Source organism: Drosophila bipectinata, chromosome 3L (genome assembly GCF_030179905.1).
Source record: "Drosophila bipectinata strain 14024-0381.07 chromosome 3L, DbipHiC1v2, whole genome shotgun sequence".
Taxonomy (NCBI): domain Eukaryota; kingdom Metazoa; phylum Arthropoda; class Insecta; order Diptera; family Drosophilidae; genus Drosophila; species Drosophila bipectinata.
The window spans coordinates 5,114,722-5,135,930 of record NC_091738.1 but is presented as its reverse complement, the minus strand read 5'-3'; the positions used below and the strand labels follow the sequence as shown (position 1 = coordinate 5,135,930).

General features: G+C 40.6%; 2 protein-coding genes across 2 annotated transcripts in view; one reads left to right on the top strand and one right to left on the bottom strand.

Annotated features, from left to right (window-relative positions):
• The window catches only part of LOC108127732 (transcription factor mef2A), a 28,878-nt gene extending 7,976 nt beyond the window's left edge, over positions 1-20,902 (bottom strand). The window contains exons 1-4 of the mRNA XM_070280202.1: positions 20,593-20,902; positions 3,157-3,715; positions 2,958-3,065; positions 572-650 (exon numbers count right to left, since the gene is read on the bottom strand). Of these exons, the coding sequence (XP_070136303.1) occupies positions 572-650; positions 2,958-3,065; positions 3,157-3,301 (332 nt within the window). The 5' untranslated portion in view covers positions 3,302-3,715; positions 20,593-20,902. The remainder of the gene's footprint in view (positions 1-571; positions 651-2,957; positions 3,066-3,156; positions 3,716-20,592) is intronic.
• Positions 10,475-12,357, top strand: Rac2. Its single transcript, XM_017244991.3, has one exon. The coding sequence runs from the start codon at positions 10,979-10,981 to the stop codon at positions 11,555-11,557; it is 579 nt and encodes a 192-aa protein (XP_017100480.1). The 5' UTR covers positions 10,475-10,978; the 3' UTR covers positions 11,558-12,357.
• Positions 20,903-21,209: the final 307 nt, after the last annotated feature.

Below are 21,209 nucleotides of genomic sequence, written 5' to 3'. Positions count from 1 at the left end.
TGTTAGAAGAAACTTGTAAGAATATTTTAAGGGGTTAGCTTTATTCCTAAGCTTCTGAATAAGAAGAAAACAAATATGTAAGTTTTTTTTCAAATTTTGACAAAGAGAACGTACAAATAATTATTTAATATAGTTTCTATTATCAATAGAAGTTAATAAATTATACAATTATATGATAATTTTTTTTCCGTGCATTAAAGTGGACAACTGGAGAAATGGAGACGAGAACTTGGCCCAAAAGTATTTCGGCTGTGAACAAAAAACCCGGCTAGCCGTTGACAGCCCAAATATTTTATGCCGGACGGGCGTTGAAACAAAGGGCGCCCCCATCGTCTGATGAATGGTTTCTTATTTATTTATTTATTTGTGCCACAACCGCCCTACCACCTCCCCCAGACAAAGCCCAGCCAACCCACAGAGTCAAGCCGTTAAATGATATGTAAATAAAGTGTAAGTGAATGCCACATGGCGGCATTAAATTGACCAAAGTAAACTTTTAGATTAAATTAAAATGAGGCCCAAAAATTGAGTCTGCTTCCAGATGGGAGGCCTCTTGGAGGACTAAACTCACCAATCGTTTCCGGTCTTGCTCACATTCTGGCGTTTCCTTCCAATTTGATGGGCCTTCGGCTCAGCCACCATGTTGACATCTGCAATTTAGAATGTGGAATGGTAAGTTCTTAATAATAAAAGGCAATCTGCTTTTTTTGGAATCAAACAAATAAATACGCCCAAATACAGGACTCTTTGAAGTCATTGTCTGGACAGAGTACAGAGTACAATAAAGCCGAAAAGACAATGGACAGCAGCCCTTTTGCATTTGGGACTTTATTATTATTCCTTTCATTATGCAAATGAATGGACGACGAGCTGTGAGTGATTAAAAATGTTTCTTTCTTCTACGTGCATGTCCATCGGCGAAATGCATTCCTCGAGTAACTCAATCCGGCTGACCCCCCAATCATTAATCTTAATAAAAGTGCGCCAAAGCCAGAATATACATTTTCGGTTCTGGTTTGTGGATAAAAAACAATGGTAAATGGAATAGTCGAAAGGGTATTACACTTTAGAGCTCATTCCTTTTAAAATTAATAATTATTGCATGGAAGGACCTATAGTATCCATAAGTACGATCTTTTATTTTAAACCTATAACTAAATCTATTTCTTTATTTTAAAGAGTATACAAATACTTTCCATAAAAATCAAATCTGCATATCGTTCTCCTTTGAAAAGGGTGCGACAGAGGCTGGATTTTTTTGTACGAATATCTATCCAAAGGATGGCAAGGACTACAGGAAGGGGTTCTCATTCGCAGCCCCGGCTGCTCGTTCATCATAATTCATGACAAAGTTTGAAGTGCGACGGCTACACCACCACGGGAGGCCTTCCAAGGCGGCAGGATAAGCTAAATTCGGAGGAAGGAAGATCCTGCGAATGTTCCCATAACTACAAATTGGTGGGCGATGGCGGAGAAAAAAACAAAATTACAGAAATGGAGGCGTGATGGCTTTTCCAGCTGCTTTACTTCAGACATTACTTTTTTTTGTTGTTTTTATTTTCCATTTTCCCCCACTCTGCTCGGCTGTCCGACTGCTCGGCTGGCAGGCTATAATTAAGATTAAGGATAAAAGCTAAGAAGGATTTTCATCTCTTTATTTTTTTTTCATTCCACTGCAAAGCGGTTTAGTTGGCCAGGCCGCATTCCTCCGCACTTCAAAGTCAATGGCGCGTAGCAATGAAATATTACGGCGACCACTCGACTTTTCTTCTCGTTTCTAATCAGTGGAATTAGCCATCCACATTTAACATTCTGCATTTGCATAAGCAGACGGAGACTGTAGAGCTTTTCTTACGATTTCCGTTGAATACTTTTCATTTTCCCCGCGGCGGCATACTGTGAAGGGGGGCGTATGAATATGAAGTATCCGCCCTGTTGCCGCCAGCAGCAGAAAAAGCAACAGAAGAATCATCATCTTCATCAGCTGACACAGCGCGCTAAGTGCATTAAGTTGTTTCTCCACACGAGACATGCACTGACAAAGAGTGCAGTGTGCACTGAGAGAATATATAATAGAAATCAAAGCCACTTCAAAAAAATGAAGTAAACTACGAATTTTAGTGTCAAAATTCTGCTTAGACCGTTTTTTTGGGAGGTTATAAAATTTTAATTAGTACTTTACTCTTATCTCAGTATTCAATTAAAACTTGTTTCTTTTTTTCTCTGTGTAACAATATAAAAGAATTTCTCAAAGCAGTCAACCTGGCAGCTGCAACTGGCGTTGAATTATTTCATTAAACGCTGAAATTACCAAACAGTCGACTCTCGCCTGTCAGATAGTCAACAAAAACTAAAAAAGAAGAGGCACACAGACAGTCAGAGAGTCAGACTGACTGCCGACTGCCTGGCATAACATTGAAATTTCATTAAAAGTATCGTGCCAGGATTTATGTCGGCCGCACTTTAAGTTTTTGCGGCCGGCAGCCGACTTCCGAAATACTCAGACATTAGTCGACGGTGGGTGTCTAAGATATGGCCACTACACATGCCAGGCTGGAGGCTCCTTCATTACAATTGCCCTACTATGTGAGCCAGGACATCCCATCCGCACCTCCGAAGCCAACTCGCCGTCTTTGTGGCTTTTTTAGCGCGTTTGTTCGATTTTAGTGCAACGCTTCCGCTGCCAGCGGCCATTAACCTGACGATCCCGGCTCAGGACGGCGGAGTATCCATGGACATGCAACTGCAGAAAGGACGAGGGTTAAGGTCTGGAATGTCTATGCAAAGCAGTTGCCTTCGCGGTGGTGAACTTTAAAGCAGACTTTGCGGCTTGCAAAAGATTTTACTGATTTTTTTTAAGGATTTAAGGACTTTAGATTGTAATAATTATTTAAGCCCTTTAAATCAGTTTCTAAAAAAGACATAACCATAAATAAATAAATATTAAATCCACTCACCTAAGGTCTGACTAAGGACCGTCTTCCCATCCTCGCCGTGGCAGGCATTGCGGGCATCGAACGGGTTGGTGAACTGCACAAAGGCATAGCCCTTATGCATGGATATGCCTGCGGGTACAGCAACAAGGAACAAGGAAACAGGACATGTGAGTAAGCGTTCTAAATGGAAAGGATTCTGGGATGTGACAATATGACTTACCCGCCAGGCGGCCATAGATCTGAAACATGCGCTCCACGTCCGTTTTGGAGCATTGAAAGGTATTCAGATTGCCGACAAAGATGCGCGAGTTGACCGCCTGCGGATCCTGCGAGTTGGTCTGGTTGGACAGCTTTGACAGCTTCATGATGGCCGCAGGACCTTCCAAGGTTGTCGATGAGGGCAATGGAATGGGCACCGGCGCACCACCGGCGCACGTGTGTCCAAAGTACAAGAACGCAATCCTGGCGAAGGCAAATCCCGGCGAACGTCCTTATTGTCCTTACCGCTGCTTTTGCTTTTTGCTCTTGTTGTTATTGTCCTTTTTTGTTGTACTGATTGTTGCCCGTTGATTGTTTTTGTGGCTTAGACGGGGCTTTTGTCGAGGGCTTTGTTTGTGTACGCAGCTCCTGCAGCTTATTGCATTTGCAGTCGGATTTCGTCCTTTTCGTCCAGCCAGCCCCCCGGAGTCCAGCCCAGAGTCGCAGCCGCTGATTTTTCACTTTTTTAACGAATCCAAATCTGTGAGCCGCCGCAGATTGTCCAGTTTTCGTTCGGAAATCTGTAAAATAAAAAGAAAAACGCACCGCATGCAATTCACAATAAATAAAAATCACATTCGCTTTTGTTCTTCATTTCAGTTGTTGTTTGTCAACGGGCTTAAATATCAAATGGGATATCATTGGGCGTATCGGTTGCTTTCAGCCTGTTTGTATTTCATTTATATACGCATTCGAGTATATCCCGATAGGATACGTTGTTTTCGAGGATTTTTATCTTACGGACAGGCAATTAAAATGCAAAAATGCCTTTATAATTGAAATCAACTTTTTCAACGGTTCTGTTAATACTTTAATCTACTTAAAAAAGGTTAAAAGATCGAAGGTCCTGTTTGAAATGCAACACTTTTTGATTAATCAAAGAAATTTTCCGTTTCCGGTTTGCTCTTCGTATCTGGTCACACTATCCTTCACAAAATGTCAGCCAAATAGCCATTTACTGTTATAAACATGTTTATGCTTTTAATTTCCTTAAACAACTGCTTAATTGTTTTCCTTTATTAAATAATAAACAGATAACTAAACACACAGGATGCTTAAGGATATTTCCTGTCCTGTCCCTTCATATTTATGTTCGTTTGCTTTTACTGGAAACATGTTTGAGCTTGTTATTAAATTAAATAACTTTCAAATGGCTTACACATACGACTCATGCCAGAACACGCCCCGTTTGGCAGCCATTAGCCGCCTCCTTTATTCACAGGATACAGGACGAGAGAAAAGGAGGTGGCGAAGCAGCAACAACAAAGAAACTTTGCTTCCATGTAAGAGTGAAAAATTAAGCGTTTTTATTGCCGCACTCTGCCGCCTGCCTCCTGCCTCTTGCCACGGCCTCACTTTCGCGCCAGGACCTCGCCACCTACGTGGCACCATGTGTATTAAATGTATGCGGGTGTGTGGCTCTTTTGCATAGCGTGTATGTGTGTGAGGTATTAAAATGTACAAAAGACTTGCATGAAATAAAAATAAAACATGCAGCAATAAAAGTAAAATACTCTTGTACTAGCAAATTGTTAATGTGATTTTTATGCAATCCCCATTCTATGGAATTTATTGCGAATTTATGGCCGCGTCAGATGGTGTTAATTGTGAAAGCTTTTCCATGATATCCCTAGCAGGATATCGAATTGTATACCAATATCAGTTAATAGTTTACAAGGACTTTCAACAAAAAAAACCAAACTCCTATCACATTTTAGCCCATTTTTCCACATTGTGTAGATGATTCGCATTGATCGGTATCTGTAGTGGAGTTTCCCCATCAGTTTTATTAAAACCGCTTTCGCATTGTTTGGCATAAATCAAACAGAAAAAAAGCAGAAGCGTAGAGCAGAAAAGGAGTCAGAAGGATTCAGATTCAGATTCAGATGGAGTGTTGGGATATTCATGGCTTTGGGTTGCATTGTGCGCCAGTTATGAGTGAAAGGCTCTTTATTTATTATAATGGCATTCCTGCCTGCCTGCCTGCCTGCCTGCCTGCCAGTCGTCTGGTGGTTTACCATCTCCATTCATTCACCCATTCAGGCATTCATTCACCCATTCAACGGTTTCTATTTTTGTGTCGCATTGTCCTTGCAAATGAAGGAACAACGCCGATGGCAACTACACGGGAAACAAATGCTAAAGATGTCTCGAGCTGATATGTTTCAGAGCTGCTGGGATATAGAAATGACATGGAAGCAGATGGAAATCAGTAAACATACTTTATACTCCTTTAAAAAAAAGGTCCTTTGAAAAAGTAAACAAGGACAATATGATACCCAGTACTTCTCAAAATATTTAACTTTTTTTATAGAAAAATCCCAGTGTAGAATGACACCAAAAAGTGTAACAATCTTCCCTAAACCGATACGGAATATCCTTTTGAATATGCAACACTTTTCGTGGCCTACTTTTCGGTCCCGACGGCATTTTAATGAACAAAACTTTAATTAAAGCAATAACAATACCGCTAAAGACTTTAAGCTTCTTCTGTCAACAGATGGCCAGGTCCTTCAGCTTAAGGATGTGTGTGTAAATAACACTTCTTGAAAGCCAGCAAGTGGTTAGTTAACTTGGCTTAATTATAATTAACTGCACTACCAACCACGACGACAGTCCAAGTTCAACCGCTAGAAATTGTGCAGGAAATTGCCGCAATTTTCTCTTCTCTCTACTAGGTACTAGGACTTCCCTTTCAAAGCCAGGAGAGTTTTCCTTAGGCCCAGGACAAAGGCTGCTGCTAGTGCCAGGGACTGCACTTTTATTTTCCAGACGCCTGGGCGTAAAAGTAAATTAAGACGCTTCGTGGCAAGTAAGTAAAAGTCGAAACCGGAAAAAAGTTCAAAATGCCAGCACAGGGGAGTCTCTCCAGCCTCTAGACTCCTTTTTTTAGGGCTTGCACATGTGAGTTGAACTTTGTAATTGAGTGAAGAAAACGCACACAAACATTGGAGAAGGAGTCGGGATAAGTCGGCTGGGAAATGCTCTATCAAGAAGCCATTAAAGAAATCTATAATAATAGGGATTTGAATTTTTAAAAATATTTCTATTTTTTTACCACTTTTCTTTTTCCAAATTAAATATAATTTTTAATCAATTCATCAAATTAATCAAATTTAAATCAAATCACCTAGTCCAGTTAATAAACTTTTCAACAAAATCCTTTAATTACTTTTGCCGCATCCGTTTTCGGATTCGAAACCCTAATGCCTCTTATTGTCTACGGCTTAAAGTCAACGACTTTGTGGACTACTTTTCCCCCCAATTTTTTTCCTTTTTGTATTATTTTTATTTCATTTTCTGGAACTCTCTGGTTAAAGCGTTTTGATGGGACCTCGTCGTGCTATAAATAATTCAGAATACCATTAAGCCAGAATGCCGGAGCTGTTGAAGAGTCAACGATGCGACGAGGTGACACTACTGGCCAGGATTATCGGAGGCGAGCGATCAAATGTCAAAGGACACATTTCGTCACCACGCCTGTTGCTATTTACTGCCTACGAGCTGAGGAGGGGTGATGATGGCACATATCATCTTGTGTTTTCTTTTCCCATCTATCCATATGTTTATATGGCGGACAACTTTTCATTTCAAATTGCTTGGGGGGTTGGATCTGAAAAGGGGATGGGGCTACCCTAATAGCCCAGCGCAAAAAATGAATAGACGTCGTGGCCCATTGAAAGCCGAAAAGTCAACAAAGCTAGTACTAGGGAGGAGGATAGACCTCACCGATTCGTGCCACATAGAGCGACAAATAACCCCAATTGAATGGGTTGCCAGCAGGTAAGAAAAAAAAACAGAAGAAAGAATGGGGGGTTGGGGCTGGAATGATGATGATGCCATGTGTGTATTGACAAGCCCGCAAACAACTTTATTCATAAGCAGTCAAATAGGACGAAGTCGGGCCAGGATATGGCAGACAACCAGACCCGCAGACGTGACCCCAGCCAAGCCAAACAGAATCCGAGAGACTTTGGCCAGGCATATGCAAACACTGGGAGAAATAGTTGAACAAAAATTTAAAAAATTACTGAAGAGAGAGAAAATAACATTTTAATTTTGGTTTCTGTTAAAACTAATCAAAGCTACTTATTAAACTTTTTAAAAATTATATAAGAATTATGTGTTCTTTTTCTCTTAGTGTCTTAACATGTGCCCAGATATGTATGACTTCACGTCTGCTGGCGATAACTCTACGGAGTTTATAGAGCTCGGACCAGACCTGACTCGCACAGGATCTTAATACCAGCAGCAGGACATGGAATTCATACTCCGAACAGGCTGCAGAGTTTAAAATTCCGCAAACGAACTCGAACATTGTCGATAAGCGGCGAACGTGTCATTATTGTTTGTTGTTAATTTTATAATAAAGTGCAAAAACAAAAACAAGAGCTTCGAAAAATAAAATAGAAGTGCAACAAATATTTTAATATATTTATTTACAGACGTATTAAGTGCCAACTATTTGCATAAATAACAAGAAATTAATAACAAACACTCGGCGCCATGGCAGCGGCCGCACAAAAGTTAATAATTGCCGCATGTCAACAGGCGGTGGTGGTGCAACGGCTGGATGTGTGTTGAAAGTGGGTGGAAAATGGGCTAAAAGTGGGTGGAAAATTGGTTGCAAAATGCGCTTGACATGTGGCCCACATATATAAATGAAAAATATCCAAACAGAAATGGCGAAAATGAAAACGGGGAAGGCTGAAGCTGGAAATACCATTTTATCACTTGACAGTAAATGCGTTTTATTGCGTTGCTCATTAAATAAATTAAATTTGCAAACGAACGCAGCAGAAGCGGAATTGTGAAAAATCGAAAAAGTATTTAAACAATTAATTCGGCAAGAAATGCTGCCCTTTAAAGGTAAAAAAATAAAAACATGTTGATTGTTTCGATTTTAATTGCTGTTATTGAAAACAGCAGGGATATTTTTATGATTTTTAAGGAAAATAGTTAACTGCTTTTAATTAAATTCATACATAACAATAAATAAAGTGTTGACGAATAATATTTAGTTGTATTTATTCAACCATAAGGGTATATATTTTAAAGATGAAATATCTAACCTGTAACCTGTTTTGTTATGCAGCCCTGTATTCCCTCCAAAAAGTATGCTATACATTTTGTAAAACCCACATCCCTCTTCTAACTGAATGTTTTGAAATGTTTCATTTGTAAAATAATATAATGCGATTTAAGGATATTATATGTATCCGCACTTCACGCCGCGTTAAAGTGTTTAAATTTATTGTTATTGTAGCCTCGGTTCGCAGTTGCATTATTTGTTTTATTTGGCTCTTTTCGGTTCAGACTGCGGTTCTTTAGCCTGCATTCATTCATTATCGCCAGTCGCTGTATGTATATACCCCATATGGTATACGTGTTTGGTTGTGCGAGTGTGTCCGTCTGGTGTGGCAATAAAAATGGCTTGAATATTTTTCAGTTTGTTATGCATTTCTCTGCCACTTGGGCAGCAACAACAATTATGAATAACTCGCCCGGCATAATGGCCTGCAAGCTACTCCCATGTGTAATGTGTGTGTGAGAGTGAGTCCTGGATCGATTACAAGGGGTGTGAGTTATTGGAGGATATATATATCACTTCGGCAATTACGTGGCATGCCAGAGACCAGGAAAAAGGGACTGAAACTCAACTGACGTTGCGACAGTAATCAAATAATTGTTGCACTCGCTGTCATACGAATATCTCTTTTGCTTTAATTATTTGCACAGTTTTCCATTCTGTAATGGACACGTCGTAATAAGGATTTGCCAAGGATTACCACCAGGACTATTTATATTCCTCTTGAGCTATACATGTTTGTTTTTCTGCTTTTACTAATTAGTATATACTTTATCCTTTAACATTTTTTAAAGAAAAAATATACATTTAACATTCGAATTGAAATCGAAACCAAAATCGAATGATTCACCCTTGTATTCACATAAACAGAAACATTTATTCCACTTGAACGGACTTCATTGGCAATTTAATTGTTGCAGATTTTTTTACAATAAATTCCATTATGGACTTTTTGAAAATGTTTATTATTGAAATGCCAGCCAAACAGGATGGCTTTTGTATTCTGTATTCAGATTGCTGAAGAGCGAATTTAGTGGCGTCTATTTAATTATCCAATTACAGAGGCGCGAGAAATTAACTTAAATGGTCAGAATATTCGCCATCGTCAGCGCTTTAAACAGGAAATCGTCCAAACGGGGCGTGGCAATGGTGGGCAATCGTGGGTGTAGGTGTGGGCGTGGGCGGAAGCCAAAAACCTAAACACAAACGGCTGGATATTCGGAGCTATCGCTTTTTGGCTGAATGCGGATGCGAATTGGGTTCTGTTTTTCGGTTTTATGTTGTCGATATTTTGCACTGTTTGCTGGGTTTGTTATTCCTGTTCCCTTGGGCTTTTCGGTTTTTGGGTTTTTGGTTTTTGCCAACGCACACACATTTTTGTGGTTTAGTCCATTTAACCATTGTGCCACTGATGGGATTTAATATTTTTAAATTTTCAAAACAATAATATTTTTTTAAGCCATTATTGTTGCAACAAGTCTGGTGAAAATTGGTCCACACAAGCAAGAAACCACACCAGGGAAATTCATGGAAAATCAGCGCACAAATATAGAAAAATCTCTACAAAAACGACCAAAGCAAGGTCAGGTAAAGAGAGCGCTCTCCGTCTATATCTTTCTCTATATATTGGATCTTTGGATCTCTTTCGTTTGCTAACGTCACCAGCTGCGACCGGATGACTCATTACAAGTGGTGTGCCTAATTTTTCGAGAGGCTAGTGTAGCGCTTAATGGCTCTCGCTCTCTCCATGATCGTTGTGTGGGACAGAGTTGGTGCGATTTACTTGGCGAGAGAGCGCCATGGCGAAGTGTATTGGTGTGGGAGAGAGTATCTGTGTGAGATTGGCCCTCATACTGAAAAAAGCAAGTATGTTGGATATGTAAGGGGTTCTGGACTATAGGTATACCCATTAGAAACAGGTTTTTAAAATAAAATATAAAAATAAAAATATATTTTGTCTTTTATTGAATCTATTTATTTCTATATGATTATTGTATTTTAATATTATATTATTATAGCGATATATAACATAGATATCAATGGTGTTTGCGATCGTTGCCCTCCCAGAGACGGATATGTACAATCCCATATCGTCGAGTGAACCTAATATACCCCTTGCCTCTCAAAGTACCAGGTACTACCAGAGCACAAGCAACAACTGCCAACAGCAGCAGATATTTCCTTCACTAGTCGCGAAGATTTAACAGCGTTTGGGCGTGAGTTTCGTATCTGCTCTGGCAATCTGCAACAATCTTTATATGCGGGCTCAATTAATTTATAAAAAATTATAGAACAACTGGAGAAACGCGACGCCATCGTTCTGTCCACAGTTAAGCCCATAAATCAAGTCGAAAGAATTCTTCAAAAAACAACTAAACTCCAACTGCAATTTCCATTGCTCTCTGTGTAGGTGCGAATATCTTTGTATCTCGGAGTGTGTGTATTGGTGCGTGAGCAAATTATTGTATAATCGCCAAAAACAAAAAACTAAGAAAATAAAAATAAAAGTTTTGAGACGCCAACGCCATTGCCCATAAAAAGCAAGAACAACAAAATTAAAAACAATTTCGGAGAATAAATGTAAAACATCTGGAAGCAACTACTGAAATTGCACTGAAAACTAAACACACCTGCGGACATATCGAAAATATCTAAATACCTTTGAATCCTATAACTAAATACACTATATAACACCATGCAAGCCATCAAGTGTGTGGTCGTCGGAGACGGAGCGGTGGGTAAGACCTGCCTGCTGATCAGTTACACGACCAACGCCTTTCCCGGAGAGTACATACCCACTGTGTTCGATAACTACTCGGCCAACGTGATGGTGGATGCCAAGCCCATCAATCTGGGACTCTGGGATACCGCTGGGCAGGAGGACTACGATCGCCTCCGGCCGCTCTCCTATCCGCAGACGGACGTCTTCCTCATCTGCTTCTCGCTGGTGAATCCGGCCTCCTTTGAGAACGTCCGGGCCAAGTGGTTCCCCGAGGTGCGTCACCACTGCCCCAGTGTTCCGATCATCCTGGTCGGCACCAAGCTGGATCTGCGCGACGACAAGGCCACCATCGAGAAGCTGAAGGACAAGAAGCTCACCCCCATCACCTATCCCCAGGGACTGGCGATGGCCAAGGAGATCGCCGCCGTCAAGTATCTGGAGTGCTCGGCCCTGACGCAGAAGGGACTCAAGACCGTGTTCGATGAGGCCATCAGATCGGTATTGTGTCCGGTGGTCCGCAGCCCCCGGAGGCACAAGTGCGTCTTGCTCTAAGGCCGGACCTCTGACCCTCCACCCGAAAAAGCAAGCAAGAAGATCATTCAGCGCTGGAGAACAAAGCGCAAAAATGTCGATTCTGTGCGAAAAAATTCATATTCATTCGCTTTGTTGGACTTACAGTTATGATTAGTGTGTGCGTGTGTGAGTATTTGAGTGTATGAATGTGGGGGTATGAGTGTGAATGAGGGAGCGTATTTTTGTTTTTATTGTCAGCTTTATGTGGGGGAGCAGCTCACAGCAGCAGCAGCAGCACCAGAAACAACAACATCAATCAGAGAGCGCATCCAAAAGGGAGCGGAAAATGGTAGAGGGGGAGCAGAGGTCTCTAGGGGGGGCCAGAACATGCATATATGTATGCGTTATGTGCATATACACTTGAAAAAAAAAACTGTTTAAAACTAATCGGAAATTGATATTAAAATATAGTTATTAAATGACGAATCTGGTTTAACCAAAAGCCTTTTTTTAAAACCATTATCTTAAACATAATAATTACTTTTTTCCGCTCTGTATGCACATATATATTTTGGCCACATGCTAAAGGAACTTGGCCAGGAGAATGTATGACAAATAAAATATAATATAATTAATTGTAAATAAATCTAGACGATGTAGAACCTTCAGCGCCCCCAATACAGTCATAGAGCAGCCCGTACTACCCGAACTAGAACCCTCACCCGATAGCTCTTATCTAGGCGGGGGAGTAAAGGCCATAGCGAAAATAGAGCCCCACCTATGGCCAATATCTGAACAATCTGGGGGGAATTTGTGCGAATGGCCAACAGAAATAAAAATTATTTTCATTTATGATTTATAGAGAGTGTGAGTGAGGGAGGGAGTGTGTGCCTGTCTGATCAATGGTCTTCCCACTCAAATGCATTTGCCTGGTCTTGATTTAATGTATACTAAATGCACAATTAGCCTCTACTTTGGTGTTAATTTATTTACTGATATTTATGTTTACAAAATGCATACACTTTGCCAAATTGTTTTCACTGCAAAAAAAAAAAGGAAATACTTTTATTTATATTAACACATAATTTACCAATAAAGAGTGTAATGTTAATCAACAAAATAAATGTTTGTAAAAAGCTAAAAAAAAAACCCGGGTTTTCAATGAATTATGATCTAACGAAATGCATTTCCTATGGAAATTTATGGTCCTAATGAAAATTATTACTTTATGGTTGGTGGAGTATTGGAGGAAGTGGAGTTTGTATAGTGGGTGGGTGGGGTTTCAGATATTTCAGTGATTTCATAAATCCCATACGGCTTTGCATACTTTTTGGCGAGCCGGGAAAATTCAACACTCGGTCGCAACTTTAATCTTATCTTCTGCCGCATTTGTCACAAAAATTTTGATAATTATTTCCGATTGCCGGACAGACGACCGGAAGCACTGATCCCCTCCCTGCTGCTGCTGCTATTGACTAAGCAATTTGGCAGGCCCAATCATATTTTTATTTCACTATGGTTTATGGTTTCTATCTATACTTCGATTGTCATAATGAGAGCCCAGTTCAGATGATTGATTGGCCAGGAAAATGGTAAGGGGCTTTACAGACAGGTGCACCGAGAGAAAAGGTCATGGCTTATAGCCTGTTCTCATCTAATATTTTATGGTTTCAGTTGCAAGTGTATTTCAGTGGCTCGTTAGCGGACTACACACTCTGGGGATCTGTGTGAATTTGACAAATAATTACATAAGACTACCTGCTGTGCGAATTGTGTTCACCCGCCCACCCACCTACCTCCCCCACGCACAATTCAATGCCATCCGGCCGGACTGATGGATGTGTTGCCTCCCCTTTATGGACCCAGGGATTGTGGTTTTTTTTGGTGGGTTGTCTGTGACGCGACGAATCGCATAATTGACCCACATTTTAAACAAACGCCTCGGCCAGCTATCAAAATAGAGAGAAAGGAACTGAGAGCCGTAAAGTCAACTTAATTAGCATAAACATTCGGCTAGAATCTAGCACTATTCCCCTAGAACATGCACCTTTGGCACTCGGACGTGTTGAAGAAGAGGAGGCAGCCTACGTCGAGTGACGATGCGTTGACAGGCGTGGAATTTAGCAAACATTGTTGCAGTTGCAACTTTCCTGCCACATTATAAGAAAAATTAGGAAAATTTAATAGAATATACAATAATTTTCCAGGAATTTAAAATAAGAAAAATATATTTTCTTTGTTCTTGCGAGGTACTTTGAAGAATAATAAAATTCTTAACATCTCTGAACATTTTATTTTTCAGTTTTCACTTGAATTTCTATTTTATTTTAGGCTTTATAACGTCCAAGCTTCCAACGTAAACTAAACTCTTTCATATCCACTAGATAATACACTCCCTAATACACATCCTAACTCTGTTCGATGCAAATCCATTGACAAGTGTGGCATAATCAGGGCCCCAGGCTCTGTAAATGTAAATGCAAATGGCCAAAATGCTAAATTTATGCACTGCATGCGTGAAATTAAAAGGCTCCCCGGCGGACTGTTCCTCCGCCAAATTCGGACCCTCCAGTCCGTGGCTTCCACATTTGGGGGCACGCACAATTTGGCAACTTTCATGTGGTTAACAATTTGGCTAAATCAATTATACGGACAGCGCACAGCGCGAACTCGAGTATTTTGCGTTTTATTTTGTTCTTCCTAGTTTTTGATTCGAGCAGATTTTCAGCTTAATTGAGAAATTTCCAGGGAAAATGTTGAGGCCATGGGAAAAGCCAAACAATTTAATACGAAAATTGTGCTGAGCTGCACAGCAGCCGAAATAAATTCCTAGCTAGCCACAAATTTCATAGCAAATGCCAATAAAATACGCTCTGACGGAAAAATTCCATGCCACATAAGAAAAAGGTAAATACAGGTGAGTTGCCCTGCCCGGGAGAGGATCGGAAGGGGAAAGGTTAAAAATATTTTCACACTTCCGTTGGGGTTTTTGGGGGAGGTGGGATGGGCCACCTGAACCTGTGCGATGCCTGCCGACAGGATATGACAGGCCATCCACCCGCACCGTTCCGGAATCATCTCAAAATATATTTTCAGAGGCAACTTCCTGTCAGGACATATTGCAAATTATGATGCGAAAACGGGCAGAGGGTTGGATGGAAAACGAATTCAAAATTCCGGATAGAAAAATTCTATAATATATATTTTTATTTTTAAGCTTTCATTTATTATTTTAAGCCATAACTTGGCATTATGAGGTGCATCGGCACTGAATGGCTCGCGTTATATGCCGAATACAAACAAAAGTTTGAGGACACAATTGATATGGATGGCCAGCAGCCAGGACATGGCCAGGACACTGAAGAGAGCCGGCCAGCTTGTGGCGTAGCCAATATCCGTTGCAAGGATAACGCACACACTGGACGACGTGTGTATCTTTCCTTGGTCTTGTTATTGATAATCTTTGTCATGGTCCGATGTGAGCATCGACAGCAGCTAACAAAAAGCAAGGACTCACAGGACAGCAGGATACACAGAAAGTTTTTTAATATTTTTCAGGTTATATAAATATAAATAGAAAATAATTCATAAAAGACGAAATGCAAGAAAGGAGTTTTCTTTTTAAATCAAAAACCCTAACAAGCGTAGTTATATCTTCCATTTTTTCTTGTGTAAAGGCTAGCCACAGGACTCGCACCCTTGCCCAGGACCCAGCCGGCGGAGTAATGAACTGCGGCAGGTCCAGACAGGCGACAGGCCTTGTTTGTCCCGCCGATCGATGTTGGCGTGCGGAATGGAGGCGACTCCCTCAGAGTCGAGTGTATTAAAAACAAAGTCACAATGTGGCGTTGTGGCGATGTGTGTCCTGCATCCTTGCTGGCTGCATCCAATGAACAGGCACGTTGTGCGAAAGTTTTCCACAATTAGGGGGGCGGATGCCCAACTCCTCATAGCCAGCAATAAAAAGTTTAAAGTTGCGTTTAAATATGCATTGCATAATTCAAGAATCTCTCTCCGTGATTCCAGTCAGTGTCGACAGCAACACGTTTCCGCCATTTTGTTGAATGTCTGGCAACTTGTTGCACGCTGCATTTGAATAGAGGGGACCAGGGGTATGAGAGGTATGTGGCAGATAGAGGATGGGTTTTGGGAAATGTTGACATCCCGAACACGTTGAAATTTCCGCCAGACTTGCCAGTTCGATGCTCGGATTGCAGGTGTGCATTTTGCGTTTTCGTTTGCGTTTACGTTTTTGAGTGTGATTGTCTGTGAGGCTTTTCATTTTCAATTAAACACAATTACACGTCCAACTGTCAGCTTTCAGTTAATAATGAAAACTGTGCAAACACATAACCCGAGCCAAAATCGCCGCTGGCCCATGACGAATAGTTGGCCACGATGGGGGCCACTTAGAATCGCCCCAGGTAGAATTTTTTCACAATTTTCTGGCGGCTTCACTCTATTTTTGAATGCCTCCCCCAAGGCGGCTGTAACACAGTTCAAAGATTCTCCCCCCATATGCTGTTTTCCTATTTATGTTTGGCTCTTTAAAAATATATAAACACAATACACGCCAGTCACCGTCTGTATTTACATTTGCATTAAATAAATGTTGGCCCAAAAGATTGTATTTTTTCGCAGCCAAAATCGAATCAAATGAAATCTAATGAATTTACTTTTTTAATATGATTTCCCCACCATAAATATATCTATTTTCTAGAGCAGGCCTCTACGGAAAATTATTCACTTTCGGTGTAGATTGACATTAATTGTTGAAATTGAGGCGGATACGCCTGCTCGGCGGACGGAATTCTTATAAATTTTATATCGATCAGAGAGAATTCCACTTGGAAATTATGTTTCCAATGACCTGGGAGGTACATCACTTTGGGGAAACGGATATTACGTTGAAGGGTTGAGGTAATTAGTTGAGGAAACTGAGAAGATTTGCAACAAATCAGGGGAAGCTTTTACTTAACACTTCAACCGCCTAGCTCTTAAAATATTCAAAAATCTTGCTTTTGACATAAATTTCAGAGACTTTCCCCTACTCTAGTCCTAACTGATGTCTCTGAGGACACTTTATCAAGGCTCGCAAGGCTCAAACAATTGCGGCAAATGGAGCTCAGCGACTAAGTGGTTTTATTTTAAATCTTTCACGTTTCACGAGCAGAAAAGGAAAACTGGAATGGTAGCGTAAAATCCTGCTGCCTTATGACAACAAGTTGCCTTCCTTTTTTTTGTGAAAAAAACAACTCCACAGTCGCGACAAGTTGTAAGCGGAATAATTTGTTTTTTCTGTTTTTCAGATTTATTCTTTTTTTTTTTTTTGAAACTCAATTGTTTGGTAAATGTCAGTCTTCATTTGTCAGCTACATTCCAAGTTGGCTTAAGTGGCTTCGTTGTCAGCCGGAGGAGTTTATTGCTTGCCAGGATATAGATACAGATTTTGAACCAAACCGATGTGCATCATGGGAACCTTTAATGCCTGCCCTCCACCATTTCTTTTCTTGTAATATCCACTCTTGATGGACGTTTTAAATTGCAATTGAAATTGAAAAAGTGCCAGCCTGGCACGCCACGTTCCAGCCATGTCGATTGTTCTTGGGTGCGGCTAATACGAATCCTATAAATATTTATTATTCCTTTTCAAGGACTAATTCTGATTAATTTATCAATCGATTTGCCGACGAGCCTTGACACGAAACGTCAGAGTCTGGATTTATGGCCCAACATTACGAGCTGCCTTGCTAATTATTTCGCTGAGTTTCGCCTTGAGTGAGTGACTCCCTCAGATATACCATCCTTCCCCCTATTGTCTTGGCAGTGACTCAAGCTGGAATCAATAAAATCCCGTGGCACATGAAACCAAACACGTAAACCCAAAAAACAAAAGCCTGCCAAGGTGCATGGCATCTGAAAGCAAAAGCCAAAAAGCGGCTGAAAGTGAATTTCACGCCATTGGCCAAAACGATTTTCCGGCAGGAAGGCATCAATCGGATTGGAAAATACTTTGTTCTGCCAACTTATTTATGACCCCCATGGCGTATGCGTAATATTTTAGTGGTTTATTGCCTGACAAGGTCTGTTCTTATAGGTATTTCTTGAAATCAAAGCTTTTAATTGCATTTATGACTAGTTAGTTAATAGCTATAACTTCAATTAAAGTTAAAGTTTTCTATTGAGGAGGTAGCTTAGTATTTATTTAAAATTTCTATTCGCTTTAGATATAAAACCTACAGACTGCAGCTGTTACTGCCGATTGTCCCACAAAGGAATGCTAATCAAATGGGAAGCCGGAGCAATGAAATTATCGACCTGCTGGGTTAAACGATTCGAATTCAGATTCTGCACCATTCTGGGGGGTTTCGTTTCCGTGTTCGTGCCACCTAAGCTCTAATTGAACTCTTTTACTTTCAGCTCTAATTGAACCCGCTTACTTTCAGCCCGTTTCCTCGTTTCAGCCAAGTGGAGCATGCAAATTCCGTCCCACTCCAGACCACTCCAAATCCTCGATGCAATCCTCCCACCAAACAGACGACCTTGCCGGGTATGTGGTGGTTGGATGGCCATCTTGGTTGGCTCACACCTCAATTGGCAATTCGGTGTTACATTAACCCACAATGCACAGCTCATAAATTAGGAGGCATCTCAACGCCCCGACTGCGGATTGCAGTTGCAGATGCAGAACCCCGAGACAGATGGCTTTAATATGCTCGGAATTTTCCGCTGCCCCTCAATAAACACAGAATTTGATTCGAAATTCGGAATGTTTTGCGGTTCTTGGCTGTTTAGATGAAAAGTTAATACCTTTGATGCGTCAGCTTCGAAAATTGCCAAAGAATCAGAAAGTGGGGAAATTTTTAACAATAAATTGAAAATGATAGAACTCAGGTTGTACAAATAATTAAAAAAGGATTAAGACACAATTAAACTATTATTTTCATGACACTATATTTTTAAAAACTTGGAAACCAAAACAAACCCTTTATTTCCAGTGTAATTTCTAAGAAAACCTGAACCTTGGTGTCGATGACAAAGTTGTTGAAATTTTTATAATATTTTTACAATTTTGGCGGGGCTTACTCGTTGAAATTCAAGGAGCATACGGTGGTACTAAACTAAGTGGTACTACTCCCATAAATTAGGATCACGTAAATAAACACCAATCGAGATGAATCAGTTCGGCACATGTGACTTGTGAGGCAATCGAAAGTTGGAGCAATTAAAATGCTATAAAGTTTTTCACACACCGATCGCCGATCGCCGGAACATAAACTAATCGTATGCTGCAATAGATATTCATCTGGAGGATAATAAACTACAGAGACTGTATATTTTGTTGAGCCATCGTCACCTGCAACGGGCCAAGGACACCCCATTAGCCAAGTTACTAAATCTATCAATTTATTTATAATATGAGGCAAGCAAATGTGTGAAAATGTCCATGGATTTGCCATAAAAATAATATAGCCTACTATAAGGCGTTCAGAGCCACATTTAGCTGATTTTTCCCTTGGATCCTAACTATTCTAAGTGCTGGTAATAACCAAAAAAATCTAATAGCCATAAATGTTGGGATTTGAGGCCCAAAAACAGGCCATAAAAGTTTCACTGCCTCTTACCATATTTTCGGTTCTGGCCGTGTGTCGAACAACATGTTAACATGTTGACTATTGCATTGAGAATTTCGTTGGCGGGTGTGCCCGTAAATCAGGCAATCGACTATGAACCGCAACCAAACATTAACCCCCTGGATAGCCCGGGATATGCCAGGACCTCCCATCCGTTTGCCCACAGAATCGGGTCGTTTTGCGGTTTGTCGGCCCGTAATATGATTTCACTTGCGGTTTGCATTTGTTTTGATTACCGAATCCGATTTGTGGCTTACCAGGCCATAATCATTTCAAAAAAAGGCTTGGCTTTAGTTTTTGGTTGGTTTTTTTTTTTAATTTAGAAAATTATTAGATTTTAAAGAGTTTTGAATCGCGAGGACTAAACCATCTAGTTCTCTTCAAAGATTTCACAATTTTTAGATAAACTTTTAAATATCTGTTTTTGAAAGTAACCCCTTAAGTCTATTCTCAATTTTGCTCATTTATCTCTCCACTTAGCCGGTCTGCTATTATTATGCTTTTATTTATATTTCAGCGCGAAATTCGTTCTTGCCTCCGAAATTCTTGCACAATTTTGTTGTCTTTTTTTTGTGTTTTAGTCGTTTTTGTGTCATCAAACATGTTGCGTGTCTTGCCGCCGTGTGCAATTTAACCGACGACAGGGCCAAAAGGGGGGTTTCGACTGCAAAACTTTTCGCCACGTAAATGATTTGTTTTGTCAATTATTTTGTTAGCCAACATGCAACACAGGGGAGTCGAAAGTTTCAGGCTCAGTCACAGCTGATAACATCAAAACAAATATACCCCCCTGGCGAGGAATATATCCCACCCGATTTTTAATTGAGAGGCGTGGTCGGGCCAATTGCATTAAGATCCGAGAATCTAGATAAAATAAACAAACAGATCGGGACCCCAGAGTTGACTGAAGGAAGTGGAAAATCATTTCATTAACTGCTGGATTGGGCCATCTGTATGGAGGAGATTGAATCCACTTGCATAAATATTTATGGCACTCTTTGGGCAGCTGATTATTTATCGGCATAGCCATAGTAGGCCTGTCGGAGGCAAATTAAAAAATAAAACACATGTGCAACACTCCGGGTCTTGTGTTGTCGTTGTCATGCTCTCGATTTTTAAATTAAAATTAATGCACATTTGTTTTGTGTGCGGTTAAATGAAAAAAAAAAAATTAAAAAGAAACTCTATAGAAAAAAATTGAAAAGCAGAGTTGTCCGGACAGAGAAACAGAGAAAAATCTGTATCTGAACAATTGAGTGATGGATGGATTGGCAATGGCCTCTTGCCGCCTCACTCCCATTTGGAATATGTTTCGCTGGTATTTTTTGGGTTTTTTGTGTTTTTATGCCTCATCTTAATTAACATGCGCGACGTTTTCGGTTCTTTTCTGGCTCTGACATATTTTTAGGCTCTGACGTTAGAGAGTTCTTGTATAATTACCTTGGACACAACTGGAATTCAGTGTTGCACTTTCAAACTCTCACTGATTCACTTGAAATCTTTTAATTTGAAATTTAATTGTTTTTTTTATACGCTAATGACTGCAGCTAATGATGAACAATTTCCCAATTCATTGCACTAAATTTGTGGCACTAATTGCACTTAGCCGAAATCGCGATAACTCAAAATAACACACACGCGCCCGCCACTCGACGTGATATTCAAAATATTGAAATACTTTTCAGTTTCCTAGAACTTTTTTTTGAACGGAAAATCTTAAAGAGCGTTTATGACCGTTTCAGCGTGTGGGCCGTTGCCAACTGAATCGGCTAACGGATCGGAAAAATAAAGCAAGCCGCCACGAGGTGAGGCGGCCAAGGCTCGTGTATCTTTCGGATAGCTGTTCGTCGCAGTTCGTGTATCTTTCGGATCGCCTCGTGCGGAAAAGCCGGCAAAACAAAATGTAAATAACAGAGCGGACGGGGTGGCGGGGTAACAGCCGGCTTTTGGTCTCGATGTTGAGCTTTGCAGATTTTACGCCTTACGATGGGAGCGTCCGCCACCCCCATCCACCCATAAACTCCCAGCTCCCATCCCCAGTGTTTGCGTTGCGGCTT

Excerpts from the sequence above, each read along its gene's own strand:
- Rac2 (XM_017244991.3), top strand. The coding sequence starts at position 10,979 with ATGCAAGCCATCAAGTGTGTGGTCGTCGGAGACGGAGCGGTGGGTAAG.